The sequence below is a fragment of the Prionailurus bengalensis genome, chromosome E3 (assembly GCF_016509475.1).
Source record: "Prionailurus bengalensis isolate Pbe53 chromosome E3, Fcat_Pben_1.1_paternal_pri, whole genome shotgun sequence".
NCBI classification, from domain to species: Eukaryota; Metazoa; Chordata; class Mammalia; order Carnivora; family Felidae; genus Prionailurus; species Prionailurus bengalensis.
The window spans coordinates 26,728,312-26,751,147 of record NC_057357.1 but is presented as its reverse complement, the minus strand read 5'-3'; the positions used below and the strand labels follow the sequence as shown (position 1 = coordinate 26,751,147).

The following is a 22,836-nucleotide window of genomic DNA, read 5'->3' as shown; positions in this document are numbered from 1 at the left end:
TGACGCAAACAGACACTGCCCGCCCTGGCAGCGGCGGGAACGCCCCTAGGCCCCTGCTTCCATTCGATTGGTTGGAAAGGGCAAAGGAAAAGATATTGGGTATGATCACCATCAATCACTCAGAAGTCCGACGTTTCTAAAGGAGACTTGGGTTGCTAGGGAGTTGAGGATGCTAAATTGCTTTTCCCAAGATGCCGCCTGGGTAAATTCCTGGGAAAGAGGACGAAGAGGGAACTCTTTATTGTCACAGCTGTTGTACTTTCTGTTTTACCAGCATGGAAGGAGAGTTTTCCCTATGTGTATCCCACATGCTTCATCCACTTGTAGAAGTTGCATGACGAAATTAAATTCACCGCATGGTCAATAGTGTCTGTAGGTGATGGTTCTAACGGCCGACTTAAATTCTTACGTTTTTTCTCTTTATTTTAGGTTTTGTATAGAGAACATGTTTTTTGTTTCGTTGTTTGTCTCCACTTTACGGTTGATGTGTATCTGTATTGATGCATTGTTTTGAGGGGGGTGGGGTGGGGAGAAGGAGATTTAGCAACGCATATCATGCTTTTGAAAGTGAATGCCCAATGTGTGCGTGCAGGCTCATCAATTTTGGCAAATGTACCACTCCGGTGGGGGGATGTTGGGAATGCGGGGGGGCTATGCATGTAGGGGCAAAGGGTCATTTCCACCTTCCTGTCAAATTTTCTGTGATCCTGAAACTACTTAAAAATTTTTATCAAAAAATTTTTGTGGAATATTTTTTAAATAACGCATATCCACTGACTACGTCAAGGGATCTAACCAACAGAAATTTTCCAAATGTGTAGGATATATATTTAAAGGCAAAAAATCAAAGATGGGTATCTGGAAGGAGATATAACAAAACATTTAATTTCAGTAACGTCTGAGGGTTGGGATTGTTAAGTAAGGGGCTTTTACTTTCTACTTTACACCCTTCAACTATATATTTTTTCCAAGTTATAAAACAGTTAATATTTTAATAAAATATTTAATACAGTTGTTTCAAACTTTTCTAACACAGTACAATAATTATAAATTATGGCGAACTATTCCATAGCTTTTTAAATCCAAGCAATTAGTGTGAGGATGATGTGACATTCTTATGTAAAGCTGAGTGTAAACTTGTCTCTCAAAAGCCCTAAAACGTTCTTACTAAACCTTTAGTGTAATCCCATCCCACATTGACAAAAATTTATGGAAGTCCAAGTTATTGTCAGGAAAAATTGAAAACAAAATGTTAAGCAGCAAAGGAATGTTAGAAATTATGACCCATCTTTATGATGTTATGTAGCCCATTGAAATGTTTATAAAGAACTTTTGATAACATGAAATAACACGGTAAGTGAAAAGAATACCAACATTTTTTTTCTTTCTTTTCATCCCATCCCTCCCTCCCTTCGTGCTTTCTATCTTAAGAGGAATTTGGCAAGATTAGCAGTGAATGTCGATAAATGGTGCTTACATGTGATTTTTTTCTCTGTACCTTTCAGTGTTCTCAATATTTTCTATAACAAACAAGTATAAGGAGAAAACAAAATTTCAGAAAGTATATTAGTCCCTAACTCCATTCTCAAAAATAAAAGTAACTATATGTATTATTTTCCATTTTAAAGGGAATTTTATCTCAGAAAGGTGAAGACACGAAGCAAGTAGCAAAGCCATCCCAGGTCCCAAGCATCCCATGCATTGGAGAGAAAATACAGAAAATGGAATTTACTAATAAAGCCATACCCTATATAAAGAAGATACATTCAGAAATCCTGTCTTCCCAGGGATCAGACCTTGCAGCTCCACTCTGGCAAAATGGATTGTCTTCATCATTACTTACTCCTGAGTAGCTGCTATCAGATGTTGCCAACTTAAGAATTAATGCAAACAAAAAACTTGCCCAGCTGGATTCTTCTCTTTGCTGGGATGAGAATATTCTGTGATTGCAAGAACATGCAAGGCTGCCTTGATAAAGAACAAGAACGTGTTCTGGGGGAACCCTCTGATGCATTGTTGGTGGGCATGCAAACTGGTGCCGCCATTCTGGAAAACAGTGTGGAGTTTCCTCAGAAAGTTAAAAAACAGACTACCCGGGGCGCCTGGGTGGCTCAGTCGGTTAAGCGGCCGACTTCGGCTCAGGTCATGATCTCGCGGTCCGTGAGTTCGAGCCCCACGTCGGGCTCTGTGCTGACAGCTCAGAACCTGGAGCCTGTTTCAGACTCTGTGTCTCCCTGTCTCTCTGACCCTCCCCCGTTCATGCTCTGTCTCTCTCTGTCTCAAAAATAAATAAACGTTAAAAAAAAAATTTTTTTTAATTAAAAAATAAATAAATAAATAAATAAATAAATAAAAAAGACTACCCTACGACCCAGCAATTTAAGCAGATTTATAGCCTTTGGTATTTATCCAAAGTACAAAAATACTGATTTGAAAGGGCACATGCATCCCAATGTTTACAGCAATATTATCAACAACAGACAAATTCTGGAAAGTGCCCAAATGTCCATCAACTGATGAATGGATAAAGAAGATGTGATGTGTTGCGGCACCTGGGTGGCTCAGTCAGTTAAGCGTCTGACTTGAACTCAGGTGATGATCTCATGGTTCATGAGTTTGAGCTCCACATCGGGCTGTGCTGACAGCTCAGGGTCTGGAGCCTGCTTCGGATTCTGTGTCTCCCTCTCTCTCTCTGCCCCTCTCCTCTTCACGCTCTCTCTCAAAAATAAATAAACCTGAAACCTTTTTTTGAAAAAAAGATCGTGTGTGTATATGTATATGTGTATACATGTATATATGTGTATATATAATGGGTATTATATATAATGGATATATATATATATATATATATAATGGAATATTACTAAGCCATCAAAAAGAATGAGATCTTGCCATTTGCAACGATATGGATGGAGCCAGAGTGTATTATGCTAAGCAAAATAAGTCATTCAGAGAAAGACAAATACCGTATGATTTCACTCATATGTGGAATTTAAGAAACAAAACAGATGAACACAGGGGAGGGGGAGAAGGGAGAGAAGCAAACCATAAGAGACTTTTAACTATAAAGAACTGAGGGTTGCTAGAGTGGGGGGGGGATGGGCTAAAATAGGTGATGGGCATTAAGGAGGGCACTTGCTGCGTTGAGCACTGCATATTATAAGTGATGAATCACTAAATTCTACTCCTGAAACCAGTATTATACTATATGTTAACTAACTAGAATTTATATTAAAATTGGAAATAAAATCTAAGAATAAAAAATAATAGAAAATTAAAAATATATATCTATTTTGTTTTAAGTTCTATTCCTTTGATTTAAAAATTTATGAATTTTAGGGGCATCTGGGTGACTCAGTCAGTTAAGCGTCTGACTTCAGCTCAAGGTCATGATTCTCAGGGTTCGTGAGTTCAAGCCCCGCATCTGCTAACAGCTCAGAGCCTGGATCCTGGTTCAGATTCTGTGTCTCCCTCTCTCTGCCCCTCCCCTGCTTGTGCTCTGTCTCTCTCTGTCTCTCAAAAATAAATAAATGTTAAAAAAATTTTTTTAATTAAGAATTTTAAATTCCAATAAAGCCCTGTTTTGTAGGCAAAAAAAATAATAGTAACCAGAACCTTCTTTAGGAGAATGGAGCAGAACAGGGAAATAGAGACATAGAGACATGATTGGAGGGACTTTTAAAACTCCCCATGTTTGTAACGGGAGAGGGTGGAGGGCAGTGTTGGTGAGTGGAAAATAAAGTACCTAGCAAGGAACATATCCTTATGGAAGTATACACTGATACAATGGGATGCTATGTAGCTATTAAAAAGAACAGGTGGCTATTTATATGGAAAGATCTTCAAGATGTTATTAAGGAGGAAAAAGGGAGAAGCTCAGAAATATATATTTTTCATGCATTCAACCACACATATATATGTTTGAATATGTATTATAATTTTCTGGGAAAAGAAAATAAACATTAGCAGTGGTTCCCTCTGGGGGGTGGAAGATTGGGAGAGGAGTGCTTTAAATAATTTTATGTGTTTTTAGTTTAAAACACATACCTATACTCCTTCCTGGCTTCGGTAGAGCCAAGGAGTCTTAAAAGCACTCATCTGATGACTGCATTAAACCCTCTGTCATTTGGGGCGCCTGGGTGGCTCAGTCAGTTGACTTCAGCTCAGATCATGACCTCATGGTTGGGGGAATTGAGCCCCACTGGGCTCTGTGCTGAACATGGAGCCTGATTGGGATTCTCTCTCTGCCCCTTCCCTGTGCACACTCTCTCTCAAAATAAATAAACTTAAAAAAAAAACAAAAAACACTTCTGTGATTCTAGGAAAAGGCAAAGAACAACTTTATAAACTATTAGTTTTCCACAATCACTTCATTGCTGACAGGAAACCTCCAGGAATTCAAATATACACAAACACATTTTAAAACCTTCAAGATACTGTTTAATCAGTAGTTTTAAGGCACATTTGTTAGACCTGTACTTCAACAATTATACGACATCACTTGAAGTTATTAAAGTTATCAAAATATATAAAAACATTCAAGTAAGAGGTATGCAAATCAGCAGCATTTAACCAAAATGAATATATTAGCATACTTCAGTATCAATTTTATAACAGGGAAAGAAAATGGAGTTTCCATCTCACACACTTACATATGTACACACACATGTGCACACACATGTGCACACGCACACACACACACACACAAACTTGACTGTTCTCAGAAGCATGGTGAAAGCAAAAACATATAAATAAGTGCAGTAGGTAAAAACACCAACAATTAGAATTTTTTTCAAGTGAGGATAGAGTGAACTTTTGGTTACTCAAAATTCTGTGATACTAGTTATTAGCCAGAAAAGCTCATTTGTCTCACAGGTACAAAAGTATCACATGTTAATGGTAACTTTGGGGAACAGCAAGAAAATGATCTGGCAAAGGGACAAATATATAGAAATGTGTAAACTATGGAAAGCATACTTTGCTCCTCAGAGCAAGGGGTCCATCGTTTTGAGTAATGGCGGGTTGGGGTTGGGGGTGGGAATACTCTTAGCAGAGCACGGCTTTCCAAAACAGGTACCCAGCTTTAAACTCCAGGTTACTCCCGAGGAAAGGTTTAGAGCCTGTGAAAGGAAGGAAAACAACAGAAGAAAGGCTCCAATGGTCTGTTACAAAACTCAGTACTTTAAAAAAGATTCTGAAGATAATTAAGACACAAACTGATTACGTGAAACCATAATTTAGGCTTATTAAAAGGTTCAGAGCTATCAATTCCATGTAAGTTTATGATGAGGTATTTATTGCATGTGGTTTTTGCTGTAACAGAAATCTTAAGCGGTACTCTGCCTATCATGTAAAATAAAACTTAAAATTTTAGGCACAAGGAAACAATAGCCCTGAACATATGGCATTGCAGATGCCAGCATTCAGTGTCCTCTGGGACACTTGCACAGGCTGGTCTGATGCTGCAACCCTTGATCCTCAAACACTTACGCACATAAACCATGGCCCCCTGTGCTCCATGCACACACTCAACTGCCCTTTCCAGTCTGGCTCTGAAATGTGAAGTGTCCATGAGAAATGGGGACCTCAGTGCAGGAAGGAAAATGGCATTTGGAAGACTTGAAAGACAAGCTTTGCCTCTTAATTTTGATACCCAGGGCCCTCTGCTAAGTCTCAGAACTCAGGACCAGAAGGGAACTCAAGACCTATGGATACCCAGCACCTTAGAGACAGCTCCCCCCCAACCCCGAGCACCTCCCCACCCCCGAATAATAAGGCGGCAGCAAAATACCCAGGAACTAAGACATCAAGGCCCCCAATCCACAGCATTCCCCTCCTCCCCAAACTTAACCTTATTCACACAGCAGGGATGGCTTCACACAGAGAGGAAGCTGGGTACCTTCTCTCTCATATTACTACCAGGTAACTGGACTTATATAGCCACCCTCTCCATGTTTCCACCATCTGTTTCAAACATCTGAATTCAAGGATTTCTCTTCATGAAAAAAAAAAAAAAACAGGTCTCGGAACCATTTAAAAAGGATTACTACTTCTTAAGGAACACTTCTCAGCCTAAAACTCCAGAACCTGGTTCAAAAGAACGAGCCCAGTCTCATGAACGGATGACTCCCACAATTAACTGTAAAAGACAACACAAATGCACTTTGAAAAATATAAAAGGGCTCTCCTCCTCAAATTTTGTTCTATCAGCCTAAACGGCTAAGTAAGTTAGTTTTGTGGGGGAGTCACCAAGCTGCTGGTCTATAGGCAAACCAGGTTTGAACCTGGTCTTTCTAAGACACTAAAATGAGGGACTGGGTTATATTAGGGGTGGGTTACAGCCACTGCAGCTGCATAATATGGAGCTACTTTCAGGAAAAACCTCAACTCCAGAAAAATATATTTTAAAATCTCTGCTCCAAACCCAGGTGGACTCTGTAGGCTCAGCAGGTCAGCTTCTGAGCAACACGCAGTAGGATCCTCACTGCCAGTCTAGATGGTTCTTCATATCCCTCTGGGCTTCCGTTAGTTTCTGAATTAGATAACGCTTGTCACGACTTTCCTAAAGACAGAGATGGGTGCAAGAGCACATTCAATATTTTTGGATACATGTATCATCATTTCAACCTAATAAATTGCCTGTCAGACTCACGGTTAATGATCCTAACCCCCGGATGGTTGTAATGGCCTCCAAACTGGTCTGCCTCTGGCACTCTTGCCCCTCCATGGTCCCTTGTCGACAAAGTGGCCAACAGTCTTGTAAAAATGTACATCAGGAGGCACCTGGGTGGCTCAGATGGTAAAGCATCCGCCTTCAGCTCAGGTCACGATCTTGCAGTTTGCGGGTTCAAGCCCTGCGTTAGGCTCTGTGCTGACAGCTCGGAGCCTGGAGCCTGCTTCGGATTCTGTCTCCCTCTCTCTCTGCCCTACCCCTGCTCATATTCTCTTTCTTTCTCTCTCAAAAATAAACATTAAAAAGAAATGTACACCAGACTGCTACTGAACACATTTCACTGGTTTCCCATCACACTCAGAATTAAACTCAATCTTCTCAACAGAGCCTTCAGACTGTGCTGTAACCCCGGTTGATAAGCCACCGTCCTCCAGCCCCAGGGGTGCCCTCACTGTCCCCTCTGCCTGTTACTCTCATCCCCAAGACCTCCCATAGCATTCAAGTCTCAGCTCCAATGTCACCTCCTCAAAGTGGGCTTCAGGGGCCACCATCGATAGCAGTAGATGGCCACTCATCTTGTCTGTGTTCTCTTCATGGCAGTTACTGCTATTGAAATTTATCACTTTTTCTGTAACTATTTAGCAATCTTGTCTCCCTTTATCACCACCGTATCCCAGCACAGTGTGAAGAGCAGGGAGTGATCAATACACATGTTGAAAGACTGGATGAATGAAGCTGGGGAAGGCCCGGCCTGAATGCAGAGTTTAGGAAAGTGGTGGTGAGCGGGGCCACAGCATTCCACCCTCTCCCTGGGAAAAGTGCCACTTTCTGTTAGATGTCCTGGGTAAAGGTTCCCAGCCATGACCCTCTGGACCTGCTCTTCCTTACCAGGGACAGCTGCTCTCGGAGCTGGACCACCACCCGCTTGTGTGCTCCGGCAAGGGCGATGAAATAAAACATAATGAGGCTGCAACACAAGGTGGAGAGGTCAGTAGGGAGTTTGTACCATTTGAAGGCCACTAGAAAAACCACCTGATCCATTTTGCCCAGGACAGTTTTACTGTTGTTAGGAAAAGAAGGAAGGAAAAAAAGAGAGGGAGGGAGAAAGGAATGGAAGGGAGGAAGGAAGGAAGGAAGGAAGGAAGGAAAGGGAAGAAGAGAAAAGGAAAGGAAAAGGAAAAAGAAAAATAAAGACAAAACTCATTCATCCTAAGCAGAGGGCAATCAGAAATGGCCCCAGAGGGGTTGTGAGTTGGCAGTGGAAGCAGAGACTGATTCATGCCTTGCTTTTTAAGCTAATATTAAAAGTTGTTGCTGTTCCCTTGGCACATAGAATATGATAGGGAGAGACAAGGAAATGGTCCAGAAAGTCAGCTCAGCATAGAATGCACTGGCTGTGGATAATCATTGTGGAACCCCCCTCGTCTCAGTTTCATCTGTAAAATGGGGATAATATAGTAAACCCCAGGGACAACAAGCCTAGGATAATACATTTTTGAATAAAAGCAACTAGCAATTGGCTCCTATCTTCCATGTAGTCCCAGATCCCAAAGTGGGGTGATTGAAATGACTGTCTTTGGGGTGAGGAGCAAGTGGAGTGGAGAGCAAGCCCCCAGGAAAAGAGTAGGCAACTCATTCCATTCCATGAAGGGGAGGTGGTTTCCTGTCCAATTTCCCCAGATAGGGCTGAGGAAATGAGGGCCACTGGAAACACTGATATCAATGAAACTCTTCTAGAAGATACCATGGCCACAGGACAAGAATGGCCAGATCAGGTAACCGCCACCAGATGGCGTCAGCCAAATGACAGCTGGAGTAAATGCACAGGGCCAGGAGTCTCTGCATCCCGGGGTCCTCAGAATTCCAGGCTGGTTGTCTGCACAGCTCCCCCAAACCATGTTGTTAATCTCATCAAAGGTATCATGCCTTTAACAAATACATTTCTGAATCTCACTTCTTGCATTGGGTGGGGTTTTACTGTAAGAATATCTCTACCATGGGGTAAATTGCGATGATTTCATTCATTACAGTTAATACATACCAGCTACAATCAATTCTAGTTATTTGTGGTAGTTCTATTCTATAAAGCTTCTAGGAACACCTGATTTGTGAATTCTGAACCAATGGCCCTAGGGGAAATACAAGGGGAGGTTCCTTGAGTCACTGGTCACAACATTTTTGTCAACTGATCAATACCTTATTTTATGTTTCTTATTCATTCAATCAGCTATCAATACATAATCTTGCTTCTGTTTAAAGATGATTTAGTTACCGTTATTGTTGATTCCTCAACTCTGAACTCGGTGTCAATAGTACCATAACCCATGCCTGAATGAAGTTTATCTAACATACAGATTTTCTTTCTAAGGCACATCTCAGCCTCTTTGCACTTAGGAACATGAGAAGCACTTCAGCACTACGCTTGGGACGGTTTTATACCGGGAAATGAGCCACCAAAAGCACAAAATGCAAGAAACATGGCAATAAATAGGTCACCAAAGACATTTGTAGTATGAAGGCGGAAAGAAGATGGCAGGCTTATTGCCTTGTTTGACCTCAGCTGGTTACATGCATGCTATGGTCTGAATGTGTGCCCGCAAAATCCGTAGGCTGAAATCCTAATCCCAAGGTGATGGCATGAGAAGGTGGGGCCTCCGGGAGGTGATTAGGTCCCTCACAAATGGCATTAGTGCCCTGATAAAAGGGACCCTAGAGAGCTAGCTCAGCCCTTCTGCTATGTGAGGACACCAGAAGTCTGTAAGCCAGAAGAGGGCTCTCCCCTAATCATGCTGATCTTGGACTCCCAGTCTTCAGAACTGTAAGAAATAAATTTCTGTTGTTATAAGCCACCTAGTCTATGATATTTTGTTATAGCAGACCAAACACACTAAGACAATGCCCTTTGGGTGACTCAAATTTTTTGCTACTCTGTGCAAGTCCACAAATGACCATGAAACTGAAGGTTTGAAACTGATTTTGGGGGTTGTAAAATATTTTAGCAAGTAGACATATTCACAATACAGAAAAAAAAACCACCCTGAAATCTATGAATAACGAAGACAGACTGTAAGACTCTAATTAGAACAATGGCCACCACACAGTAAGCCCTCAATGTACATTTGTGATTAGAATTACTTTAACACTAAAGTAATCAATCACTAAAATCAATCACTATGCAGCAATGACTCTTGTCACCCTGACATATAACACCTGTCATTTACTGAGCCTTTACTAAGGGCCAGGTCCTCTGCTGGCGTTTTACATTTAAAAAAATTTTTTTTTCAACGTTTACTTATTTTTGGGACAGAGAGAGACAGAGCATGAACGGGGGAGGGGCAGAGAGAGAGGGAGACACAGGATCGGAAACAGCTCCAGGCTCTGAGCCATCAGCCCAGAGCCCGACGCGGGGCTCGAACTCATGGACCGCAAGATCGTGACCTGGCTGAAGTCGGACGCCCAAACGACTGTGCCACCCAGGCGCCCCTGGCGTTTTACATTTAAAAATGCATTTTGGGGGTGCCTGGGTGGCTCAGTCAGTTAAGCGTCCGACTTCGGCTCAGGTCATGATCTTGTGGTCACGAGTTTGATCCACACGTAGGGCTCTGTGCTGACAGCTCAGAGCCTGGAGCCTGCTTCCGATTCTGTGTCTCCCTCTCTCTCTCTGCCCCTCCCCCACACATGCTCTCTCTCGTTCTCTTGCTGTCTCTCAAAAATAAATAAACATTAAAAAAATTAAAAAAAATAAAATAAAAATGCATTTTACATTTAAAAAATGTTTTTAATGTTTATTTTTGAGAGAGAGAGAGAGAGAGAGAGAGAGGGACGGAGGAAGGGGCAGAGAGTGGGAGATACAGAATCCGAAACAGGCTCCGGGCTCTGAGCTGTCAGCACAGAGCCCGATGACACGGGCCTCAAACTCACGAACTGTGAGATCACAACCTGAGCTGAAGTCGGACACTTAACCGACTGAGCCACCCAGGCACACCAGCATTTTACATCATTAACCACATTTCCTTCATGTCACAACCCTATAAGGTATGTGCCATTCTTATCCCCATTTTCCAGGTGAGGAAATGGAGGCGCAGAAAGGACAGACTACTTAGAAGCAGTAGAGCCACGGTTCAAGTGCATGTGTCTAACCTGGTGCTCTTCTCTCTGCCCAGTAATGATTTACTTTATCAAAGAGCCAGTGATTTTGTGAATAATCAGTAATATTAATCGACAAAGTTCATTGGATTTATGTCAGGCATTGGGCTCAGGGCTTCACCTGCAGGATCTTAATGAACCCGCTCAACGACCCTCTTTAAGAATCACTATTATTATGCCCATTTTAGAGATGGGAAAGTGAGGCTCACAGAGGTTTAGTGACTTATCAAGCGTAACAGGTGGGCTTCCATTTCCCAGGGGAGAGGAGTCCAAGTGTCTCAATGGAGAATCCTCGCAAGGATCTAAGCGGTTCTTACTCACCAGATGATCATGAAGAAAGGCACTGCAAAGGCTTCCGAGGTGATGCCATGGACCAGGGACTGCAGTGAGCTGGGAAAGGTGCTCACTGTCTTGGGGACCACCTCCCAGGTGGTGTTGAAGTTGGTGAACGGCCCACAGGCTTTTGAGGAAGGGACGCTGCCAGGACACAGACCAAGGGGCTCAGGGTGAGGCATGCGGCACAGGCTGAGTGTCACTCCTCCACCCGGCCGCAGGCTTTGTCATCCAGCGACCTGTGAGGAACAGCCCGATCTTATGGGCCTTCTGGAATATTCTGGTCAAAAATGCTGACCCTGAAATTCCATCTGTAGACTGACTTCCAGTGTACAGGAAATGTAGCACAGAAGAGCAAGTTAAATGACACTGTAAGACAGCAATCAAATAGATCCAGAAGGTGGTAGTGATTTTGTGCACCAATCTCTCACTTTGGAGGGGAGGAAACAGTTGTGAACTCTTCAAAGAATTAAAGATTAAAGGAGAGTAAGGAGACATGGCAATGAAAGCAATGGGTAAAACTTGAAAGATCCTCATGTTATTTTATTAAAAAAAATTTTTTTTAACTTTATTTTAAAGAGAGAGTGTATGAGTTGGGGAGAGGAACAGAGGGGGAGAGAGAGAGAAAGAGAAAGAGAGAGAGAATTCCAAGCAAGCTCCATGCTCAGTGTGGAGCCCCACATGGAGCTTGATCTCATGACCTGAGCTGAAATCAAGAGTTGGACACGCAACCAACTGAGCCACCCAGGCGCCCCGGATAGATAGATCCTCATTTTTAAAAAAGGCTATAGAGGCACGTGGGTGGCTTAGTCGGTTGGGCGTCTGACGTCAGCTCAGGTCATGATCTTACAGTTCGTGGGTTCAAGTCCCACATCAGGCTCTGTGCTGACAGCTCAGAGCCTGGCGCCTGCTTGGGATTCTGTGTCTCCCTCTCTCTCTGCCCCTCCCCCACTCACGCTTGCTCTCTCTCTGTCTCTCTCAAAAATAAATACACACAAAAAATTTTTTAAATATAAAAATAAGGCTCTAAAAGACTATTGGGGACAATTGGAGAAATTTGAAAATGGCAAGAATAAGACAGTATTCATTTTCTGAGATGTGATGTTATTGCAGATGCATGAGGAGGAGAATATACCCTTATTTTTAGGAGCTGCACAATCAAGTATTTAGCTCATATCTTCTGTGCACACCCAGATCTCAAAATGGGGTGGCTGAGGTTATTACTTACATATGTCATGGTGCCTATAACAATTTCAAATAGGTCACCACACCCATAAAAAGCATATGCATAGAGAGAGATAAAACAGATGTAGCAAAATGTTAACAACTGGGACATCCAGTTGATGGGTATGTGAACCTCTATTACTGCTATTTTTTTTTTAACTTTTCTACACATTTGAAATTTTTCAAAATAAAAAACTAAATAAAAACTAAATAAAATTCAATGCAAAAAATCTGTAATTAAGGCCTAAAAAAATTAAGTTCTGTGTATGAGCTTTTCCACTGTAGCCCTATTTTTATGTATAAAAAAACATTCTTGGAAGCAACCTAACTATTGTTTAAGGCAATGGATGAACAATTTATGATCCATTCATAAAAGAGAACACTAAAAAAAACCACTGAAAGAGACATTGAGATGTAAAATGACTGGTTCCCATACAGAAAATAGTTGGGAAACAGGATTGGAAAATTAATTTTTTCCATCATATATTCTTATGTTATTTAAATTCTGTGGGATGTAAACATATTTATTACATATTTTGTAGAACTTTATATTTCATATATTTTATATTATATATATTTATTTATTATATTAAAAAATCAAAGCTAAAAAGCATTTTAAAGGAATGAGAGAGTTCTGTATGTGCTGGCATGGAAAAGGGCACATCATAAAATTAAGCGAAAAAAATAAGCCACCATCCACTCTCACCGCTGTTGTCTAACATAGTGTCGGAAGTTCTAGCATCAGCAATCAGACAACAAAAGGAAATCAAAGGCATCAAAATTGGCAAAGATGAAGTCAAGCTCTCACTTTTTGCAGATGACATGATATTATACATGGAAAACCCAACAGACTCCACCAAAAGTCTGCTAGAACTGAGACATGAATTCAGCAAAGTCGCAGGATACAAAATCAATGTACAGAAATCAGTTGCATTCTTATACGCTAATAATGAAGCAACAGGAAGACAAATAAAGAAACGGACCCATTCACAATTGCACCAAGAATCATAAAATACCTAGGAATAAACCTAACCAAAGATGTAAAAGATTTGTATGCTGAAAACTATAGAAAGCTTATGAAGGAAATTGAAGAAGATATAAAGAAATAGAAAAACATTCCGTGCTCATGGATTGGAAGAATAAATATTGTTAAAATGTCAATACTACCCAAAGCTATCTACACATCCAATGCAATCCCAATCAAAATTGCACCAGCATTCTTCTCGAAACTAGAACAAGCAATCCTAAAATTTGTATGGAACCACAAAAGACCCCCAACAGCCAAAGTAATTTTAAAGAAGACCAAAGCGGGAGGCATCACAATCCCAGATTTTAGCCTCTACTACAAAGCTGTAATCATCAAAACAGCATGGTATTGGCACAAAAACAGACACATAGACCAATGGAATAGAATAGAAACCCCAGAACTAGACCCATAAAAGTATGGCCAACTAACCTATGACAAAGCAGGAAAGGATATCCAATGGAAAAAAAGACAGTCTCTTCAACAAATGGTGCTGGGAGAACTGGACAGCAACATGCAGAAAGATGAAACTAGACCACCTCCTTACACCATTCACAAAAATAAACTCAAAATAGATAAAGGACCTGAATGTGAGACAGGAAACCATCAAAGCCCTAGAGGAGAAAGCAGGGAAAAACCTCTCTGACCTCAGCTGCAGCAATTTCTTACTTGACACATCCCCAAAGGCAAGGGAATTAAAAACAAAAATGAACTACTGGGACCTCATGAAGATAAAAATCTTCTTCACTGCAAAGGAAACAACCAACAAAACTAAAAGGCAACCGACGGAATGGGAAAAGATATTTGCAATGACATATCGGACAAAGGGCTAGTATCCAAAATCTATAAAGAACTCACCAAACTCCACACCCGAAAAACAAATAATCCAGTGAAGAAATGGGCAGGAAACAAGAATAGACACTTCTCTAAAGAAGACCTCCAGATGGCCAACAGGCACATGAAAAGATGCTCAACGTCGCTCCTCATCAGGGAAATACAAATCAAAACCACACTCAGATACCACCTCACGCCAGTCAGAGTGGCTAAAATCAACAAATCAGGAGACTATAGATGCTGGAGAGGATGTGGAGAAACGGGAACCCTCTTGTACTGTTGGTGGGAATGCAAACTGGTGCAGCCGCTCTGGAAAACAGTGTGGAGGTTCCTCAAAAAATTAAAAATAGACCTACCCTATGACCCAGGAATAGCACTGCTAGGAATTTACCCAAGGGATACAGGAGTGCTGATGCATAGGGGCACTTGTACCCCAATGTTTACAGCAGCCCTGTCAACAACAGCCAAATTATGGAAAGAGCCTAAATGTCCATCAACTGACAAATGGAAAAAGAAATTGTGGTTTATATACACAATGGAATACTATGTGGCAATGAGAAAGAATAAAATATGGCCTTTTGTAGCAACGTGGATGGAATTGGAGAGTGTTATGCTAAGTGAAATAAGTCATACAGAGAAAGACAGATACCATATGGTTTCAATCTTATGTGGATCCTGAGAAACTTAACAGAAGATCATGGGGAGGGGAAGAAAAAAAAAAAGAGGTTAGAGAGGGAGTGAGCCAAACCATAAGAGACTCTTAAAAACTGAGAACAGGGGCGCCTGGGTGGCACAGTCGGTTAAGCGTCTGACTTCAGCCAGGTCACGATCTCGCGGTCCGTGAGTTCGAGCCCCGCGTCAGGCTCTGGGCTGATGGCTCAGAGCCTGGAGCCTGTTTCCGATTCTGTGTCTGCCTCTCTCTCTGCCCCTCCCCCGTTCATGCTCTGTCTCTCTCTGTCCCAAAAATAAATAAACGTTGAAAAAAAAAAATTAAAAAAAAAAAAACAAAAAAACAAAACTGAGAACAAACTGAGGGTTGATGGGGGGGTGGGAGGGAGGGGAGGATGGGCTATGGGTATTGAGGAGGGTACCTGTTGGGATGAACACTGGGTGTTGTATGGAAACCAATTTGACAATAAATTTCATATTAAAAAAAATAAATAAGTAAAAATAAATAAAATAAAATAAAAAAGGAAAAAATAAATAAATAAAAATAAATAGTGTGCATATGACTTTCTGGAAGTAATAAATATATTAATATTTATTAATACATTAAACAATTAAATTTTAATATTTTAATACTTTTAATTTTAAATTTTAAAATCATTAAAAAACTTTAATGATTTTAAATTAAAAATATTTTGTTAAATTTTTTTTAACATTTATTTATTTTTGAGAGACAGCGTGTGAGCAGGGGAGGGGCAGAGAGTGAGACACAATCCGAACGAAGCAGGCTCCAGGCTCTGAACTGTCACCACAGAGCCCGATGTGGGGCTGGAACCCACGAACTGTGAGATCATGACCCGACCTGAAGTCAGATGCTCAACCAACTGAGCCACCCAGGCGCCCCTAAATTAAAAATATTTTTGAAAATAAATGGTGTTCATATGAATTTCGGGTTGTAATAAATATATTTATTAATATATCAAATAATTAAAACTTAATATTTTAATAATTTTAAATTAATTTAATTTTAAATTAATTAATTTTTAATGTTAATGATTTTAAATTAAAAATATTTTAAAAAATAAATAGTGTTCATATGAATTTCTGGAAGTAATATATTTATATTAATATACTGAATAATTAATATATTAAATATTAATATTAAAATATTTGTAGTGGTTACCTTGGTGGAGTGCAACTAAGGGAGGATAATGGGAAATTTGTTTCTCTTTCATTTACACCCTTGTGTACAGTTTTTTTATACATAACATCTATTACTATAATAAAAAACAATAAAGATACACAGTCAAATTGGTTAAAAAATAAAATCTGAGAGACAGAAAAGTTCAAGGATTTTAACTGAAAGATGAAGAAATGGAATTCCATGAGAATATAAGTCAGAGAGACTGGTAAACTATAGCCCTAGTGTCAAATGTGGCCCACCATCTGTTTTTTATAAGTAAAGTTTTATTGGAATAAGTCATGCCCATTAGTTTGTATACTGTCTACAGCTGTTTTCGTGATGCCACAGGAGGGTTGAACAGTTGCTACCAACACCATATGGCCACAAAGCCTAAATATTTAGGATTCCTCTTAAAGAAAATGTTTGTTGGCCTTTGGTATAAATGGTTATACTCTTAAGGAGTAGGGTCACTGGGGTCTGAACACTCAACTTCTGATCCCTAGTCTTAAGCATTTCTGCTCCTACCAAATTCTACACTAGACTCAACATTCCTTGTGCCATGTCTGAATCGTCTCCATACTCCTAGCACCGAGCCCAGTGCCCGTCACAATGAAGATACTCCAAATTCTTCTATAATGAAGATGTATTATTTTTGTAATCAGAAACAAAGAAATAATCCAAAAGGATACCAGCAGAGAGGTCCTAGGAAAAGGGAGTGGGTGGGGGAGGGCAGACCCAACCAGTACTCTAAAACACTGGCAACACAGCCAGCCAAAGTTCTGGAAGTGGACCAAGACATTCCAGCATCCAGAGAGAGATTCCAAAACAATGATGGGCCTGGCTAAACCAGGAGTGACTTACTGACTTCTGCAGGTGGAACGCCATGAATTTGGAAAACCAATAAAGAACACAATGGACCCTTTAATATAAAAGAGGAACATGTCAAAAAGCAAGGAAATGTTCTCGAAAACAAAATCATATTTACCGTGCCATGCTGATCGTCAGAGGTATTATTGCCAAACACAGCCCTATCAGCAACACCAACAGGAAGAAGAAATTAGAATTGGATGCTCTGAACTGCCTTGGGGAGGGCCGGCAGGTGTAAAGAAGACTTATCTAAGGGGAGAGAAAGAAAGAGAAAAAAGTAAGAGCATAGCTTCCTTGAAGGTAAATGAGCACATTCATGCATCCCAGTGGAATGTAAACTGATGCCACTTTTCTAGAGGGTAGTCAGCAATACAGATGAAAATGAAACATGTTTAATCCAGACCCCAACCTTGGGAAATTCATCTTGATGAGAAAATGGAATAAATGGGCCAAAGTTCACCTATATGGATGTTTACTGCTATAGTTACTGATATCAGGGAGTGACTGGAAGCAATGAAAGAGCTATCGACAGGGGTCATTTAAAGGTTAAAGTGCATCCACACAATGGAATACCCTGAGCCGGTAGAAAGGATATGGGCTTTGCGTCCTGTCCTGGCAGTACTATGAAATGAAAGGGCAGATTTCAGAACTCTGTGCTGTATGATCTCATTTAAGTTTTTAAAAAAAACTTTACAGGACTTTAAATATGTGTTACATGGATCCATGAGAACATACAATTCATTACATGAATTTTTTATAAGCATTTATTTCTCCTGTATATTAAAAACAAATATTTCCATCAGGGCCAAAAAGACTTGTGGAAATATCAAGTGGAAAGGGGGTGAAAGGTATAGCAATAGGCCTAAGATTTCCCCTTAATATTTTTAAAAAATACATTACTAGGAGGGAGCAGCAAGCCGTTCTGACTTCAGCAGAAGCCAGAAAATCATCTGAGCCAGACGGCAAAGAGTAGTAGGGACCCCCGGTGTCCTGTTTGGGGGTGGCTAGCTGGTCAGGCCTGTAGTGTCAGAACTCAGCCATGCGCCCCTGACCTATTCTGTTACTCCCACATATCTTTAGTGGGCTACACACCAGGAAAGCACTGGGTAGCCAATATTTTCTGGAAAGGGAACAAGTTCCTGTATGTTTTCTCACATCCACCTCTCCTTTGGTTACTTCAACCAATTGAAGTTTCCAAATGAAAGCATCAGAACATTCTTCAAAGGCCAAAACATCTGGGTAGGCTCAATTCAAGGCTCTGCTTACCTAAGGATTAAACAGCTTAGGTCTTGAGTGAAGTAAACCTGGAGTCACTTATAAGCTATGTGACCTCGGACCAGTTACTTAACCTCTCTGAACTTCAGCTTCCTGATTTATAAAATATGATTAACGTCAGTACCTACTTCAAAAGATGTGTATATGTCCATCAACTGATGAATGGATAAAGAAATTGTGGTTTATATACACAATGGAATATTACGTGGCAATGAGAAAAAATGAAATATGGCCTTTTGTAGCAACGTGGATGGAACTGGAGAGTGTGATGCTAAGTGAAATAAGCCATACAGAGAAAGACAGATACCATATGGTTTCACTCTTATGTGGATCCTGAGAAACTTAACAGGAACCCATGGGGGAGGGGAAGGAAAAAAAAAAAAAAGAGGTTAGAATGGGAGAGAGCCAAAGCATAAGAGACTGTTAAAAACTGAGAACAAACTGAGGGTTGATGGGGGGTGGGAGGGAGGAGAGGGTGGGTGATGAGTATTGAGGAGGGCACCTTTTGGGATGAGCACTGGGTGTTGTATGGAAACCAATTTGTCAATAAATTTCAGAAAAAATAAATAAATAAATAAATAAATAAATAAATAAATAAAAGAAAAAAAAAACAAAAAAACAAAAGATGTGTATAAGCATTATATGATAGCCTATGGAAAGTGTTCAGCGGGGCAGGGGAGTACATGGTATTCTTATCATTATGATTACTGTCATTATGAATATTAATATTATAATTATTATTTCCATTTCTGAATCCTCAGGGCTTGGCATAATAGGTAATTAATAAGTGTGGGGCTTATTAGTAGATGGCACCTCTGGAAGAAGGGATGAAAGTTACTGTATACATATCTGCATTGTTTAAATGTTTGATATTGAGCATCTATTGCTTCTATAATAATAATAATAATAATAATAATAATAACAATAATAATAACAACAACAATAATAATAAAAGAAGCTCAGTAATGAAGCCCAGATCAGTCAGTCATCTGCAGGGCCACTCTACCCATTCAGCACTTAGTTCAGACACAATACTTACTTCCCGTGAGCCCTTCAAGGAGCTACACAAATAACTGACACCTGAAAATAAATACAATGCCTCCAACATCCAAACAGAAAATGACAAAACTTAAATTAATAAATGCTTTGTTAAACATCACCAGATGTGCCACTACCAGCTGATGGATCAATTACAACTCAATTTTTAGATGGTTACCTACAAAAACAACATTTAAATCACAGGAGCAAAAAAAAAAAAAAACCTTAAGACTCTCAAAATTATAAAAATGTGGAAATCCATTCAAAGTCTTTTTTTCCAGAATAAAAATATGTATCGAATAAGGAATGTAGTTTTGATACATCTGATAGGACGTGGATAGGCTCCAGTCACACGACTGCCGAATGCCTTGCAAGGTCAAGAATGGTCCAGAATATCAGCCCCCTGCCCAACCTTCTCCTTACCTCTTTCACATAAAAGATGATAATGAGTTTCAAGGTTGCAATTGCAGGGAGAAGAGGGGAGAAAAAGGCTCCAATCCAGCAAATGGTTTGCCCATAAACAATCCCCAGAACGTTATCAGGAATGGCAAATTCCTGCTGTCCCCAGCACTGAACCAATTTCCAAGAGGAACAGTAGGTCACCAGGAGCCTGGAAACAAACAGGACAATTTCTCACCTGGATTGCCAGTACCTGCCAAGGCCACAGAACCACGTCCCCCAAATCACGGCTATTTCCACACACATTTCTCATGGAAACCAGTTAGTCATTATGTTTAGATGCAGAATACCGTGAACTCTGGAATCATTGAGACCAGAGTCTGAATCTCAGATCTACAGTTTACCAGCCAGATAAGGTCAGATGAGGTTCATTTCCTCATATGGAATGTAGGGGAATTATAACACAACCTAACACACCAGACTGTGGTGACCATTAATGGCAGTCTGTGTACTGGCTTGCCACTCGGCTCAAAAAGTAATGTGCATTCACACAGAAAATGGCTTATGAGAATCCTACCACCTAGCAAAATCGCTTCCTGGAATCCTAGAATCTTCCCACGGAAACCCCAGAAGCAGGGGTCTGTGACTAACACACATAGTTGTTCACTGCAGATTGCCACGTGTTAGCAAAAATACTGGAAACAGGGGCGCCTGTGTGGCTCAGTCAGTTAAGCACTGACTTCAGCTCAGGTCACAATCTCATGATTCGTGAGTTCGAGCCCTGCATCAGGCTCTGTGCTGACAGCTCAGAGCCTGGAGCCTGTTTCGGATTCTGTGTCTTCCTCTCTCTCTCTCTGCTCCTCCCCTGCTCATGTTCTCTCTCCCTCTCTCTTTCTCTCTCAAAAATACAACAAGCATTAAAAAAAAATTTTTTAAATACTAGAAACATCCTAAATGACCATCAGTAGGGGCTACATTGACAAACTATATGCCACAGACACAGTGGAACATTATACAGTCCTTAAAATGAATAAGGAAAATCCATGTGTCCTGACTGAAAAGTTATTCATGATATTTTGTGTGTGCAAGGGAGGAAAACAAGTAAGGTGCAGACCAATGCAGATGTACCGTGATCCCATTTAAAGGCGGAAAAAGAACACTTCTAGCAAGACTGTGTGTTTACTTATACATGTAGTTATGTAAATGTGTCTTTGTTTTTATTTATTTATTTTTTTGAGAGAGGGAGAGGGAATGCACATGTATGGGTCGGGGAGAGGGGGAGAGGGAGAGAGAGAATCCCAAGCAGGCTTCATGCTGTTAGCATGGAGCTGGACACAGGGCTGGATCTCATGAACCATGAGATCATGACCTGAGCCAAAATCGAGAGTTAGATGCTTAACTGACTGAGCCACCCAGATGCTCCAGGACTGCTGGATCTACCCCAATGGCCACGTCTGAGAAATAAGGTAGGACTGGGGAGTTAAGGGGACGGTAACAAAAGAGAAGTCTCACTATTCTCTGGACTTCTGTATTTATTTAAATACTAAATATTTAACATTTTTAAATAAGCACACATTCATGTCATATTTGTGTAGGTTTTTAAAAGGACACTTTCTTTTTTAAAGTTGGTTTTGAAGGGCTTACTGGACTTCTGACATGCCTGAATAATTTGTACACCTGGTTAAAAAAAGTGGTTAAGTAAACAGTTTCACTTAAGGCTCAAGGAGATGCCAATAATAATATGATGACAAAATAATGGTGATCATGTGGGGCACCTGGGTGGTTCAGTCTGTTGAGCGTCCACCTTCAGCTCAGGTCATGATCTCAAGGCTCATGAGTTCACGACTCACATCGGGCTCTGTGCTGACAGCTCAGAGCCTGGAGCCTGCTTTGGATTATGTGTCTCCCTCTCTCTCTGCCCCTCCCCTGCTCATGCTCTCTTTCTCTCTCTCAAATAAACATTAAAAAAATTTTTTTTATTTTTTTAAATAATGGCGATCATGTGGTGATAGTATTTTCTTGAGTGCTCAGTACTTATCTCTGCATTTTCTCATGTGATCCTCACGACAGTGCAGTCAAGTGGCTAATGCTACCATCCCCATTTCGCAGGTGGGAAAAGAGGCACAGAGCTTAAATAATTTGCCCAAGGTCACATGACCAGCAAGTGGCAGTCCTGGGGGATGAACCCAGGTCTCCCCTGACAGTGGCTGTGCTAATGGCTGGAAGCCACCTCCATGGAAGCCCCATGGAAAGCAGCACCATTTCTGTTTATGCTGCCTTTCAAGGGGGCACCTAATGAACCATGAGGTCAATGGCCCAGAGCAAGTTAAAAGTCACCAGATGGTTGTTGGTGATTTCTGTCAGCACTCTGTGAAGCAGCTGTGGTGGGAGCCTCCAGCGAGGACTCGGGAGGGGGTCGGAGGGGTAGGGGAAATTAGAGGGGTATCCCTCATGCTTACTTTCTAGGAAAATCCACAAAAAGCGTCACGGCCAAGATGATGATGAGGTCGAAGATCATCAGCTTGTACATTTCCTGTCCAACTTGGGTCTCCCAGCACTGGAACCAAAGAGATCAAGAGAAAATGAGGCCCTTGGGGCTCCTGGCTGGCTCGGTTGGTAGGGCATGCACTCTGGATCTCGGGGTTGTGGGTTCAAGCTGCATACTGGGTGGAGTGGTTACTTAAAAATAAAATCGTAAAAAAAAAAAAGAGAGAGAGAGAGAGTGCCAGGTTCTCAGATTCCTTCCAGAGCCCTTTTTGCCCACAGATCCTGCTACCTCTGGAGGCCACCAGCAGATGCCCCTCTGAGCTCCAGCACAGACTTTGGTTTTCAAGCCTATAGAAGTGTCTCCTGTGTCGGACTGTGCCATACAGCAGGAAAGTGGGCCAATCTGGGATTCAAACCCAGAGGTTTGAGGGCTGTTCTCTTAACCTTGAGCCTGTCACCCCAGGATGACCCACCCTGCAGGACACCCCCATCCCTGCAGCCTCACCGGGTAGAGTTTCTGGTTGTAGCCACAGAGCTCACAGGAGTAGTTATCACAGGATGTAATCTTGGAGCCCAGGGTGAATACCAGCACACAGATGGTGGCCAGGCGCATGAACACACACCTGCAGGGAAAAAAGGGAGGGGAGGGTACAGGACGAGGAGGCCTTAGGGCAGGCTGGCTCCTTG

General features: G+C 41.2%; 1 protein-coding gene across 4 annotated transcripts in view; it reads right to left on the bottom strand.

Annotated features, from left to right (window-relative positions):
- Positions 1-4,417: 4,417 nt before the first annotated feature.
- Positions 4,418-22,836, bottom strand: part of TMC7 (transmembrane channel like 7) — a 56,748-nt gene continuing 38,329 nt past the window's right edge. The window contains exons 10-17 of one of the 4 annotated variants that reach the window (XR_006294219.1): positions 22,655-22,772; positions 22,122-22,219; positions 19,687-19,873; positions 17,069-17,199; positions 11,141-11,296; positions 7,562-7,640; positions 6,425-6,562; positions 4,418-5,120 (exon numbers count right to left, since the gene is read on the bottom strand). Coding sequence is in view for 3 of the 4 variants with exons in the window: in XM_043560423.1 (XP_043416358.1) it covers positions 6,482-6,562; positions 7,562-7,640; positions 11,141-11,296; positions 17,069-17,199; positions 19,687-19,873; positions 22,122-22,219; positions 22,655-22,772 (850 nt within the window). In the remaining variant the exon portion in view is untranslated. Of the gene's footprint in view, positions 6,563-7,561; positions 7,641-11,140; positions 11,297-17,068; positions 17,200-19,686; positions 19,874-22,121; positions 22,220-22,654; positions 22,773-22,836 lie in introns of all 4 variants that reach the window. The other 3 variants (XM_043560423.1, XM_043560424.1, XM_043560425.1) reach the window with 3 other exon arrangements.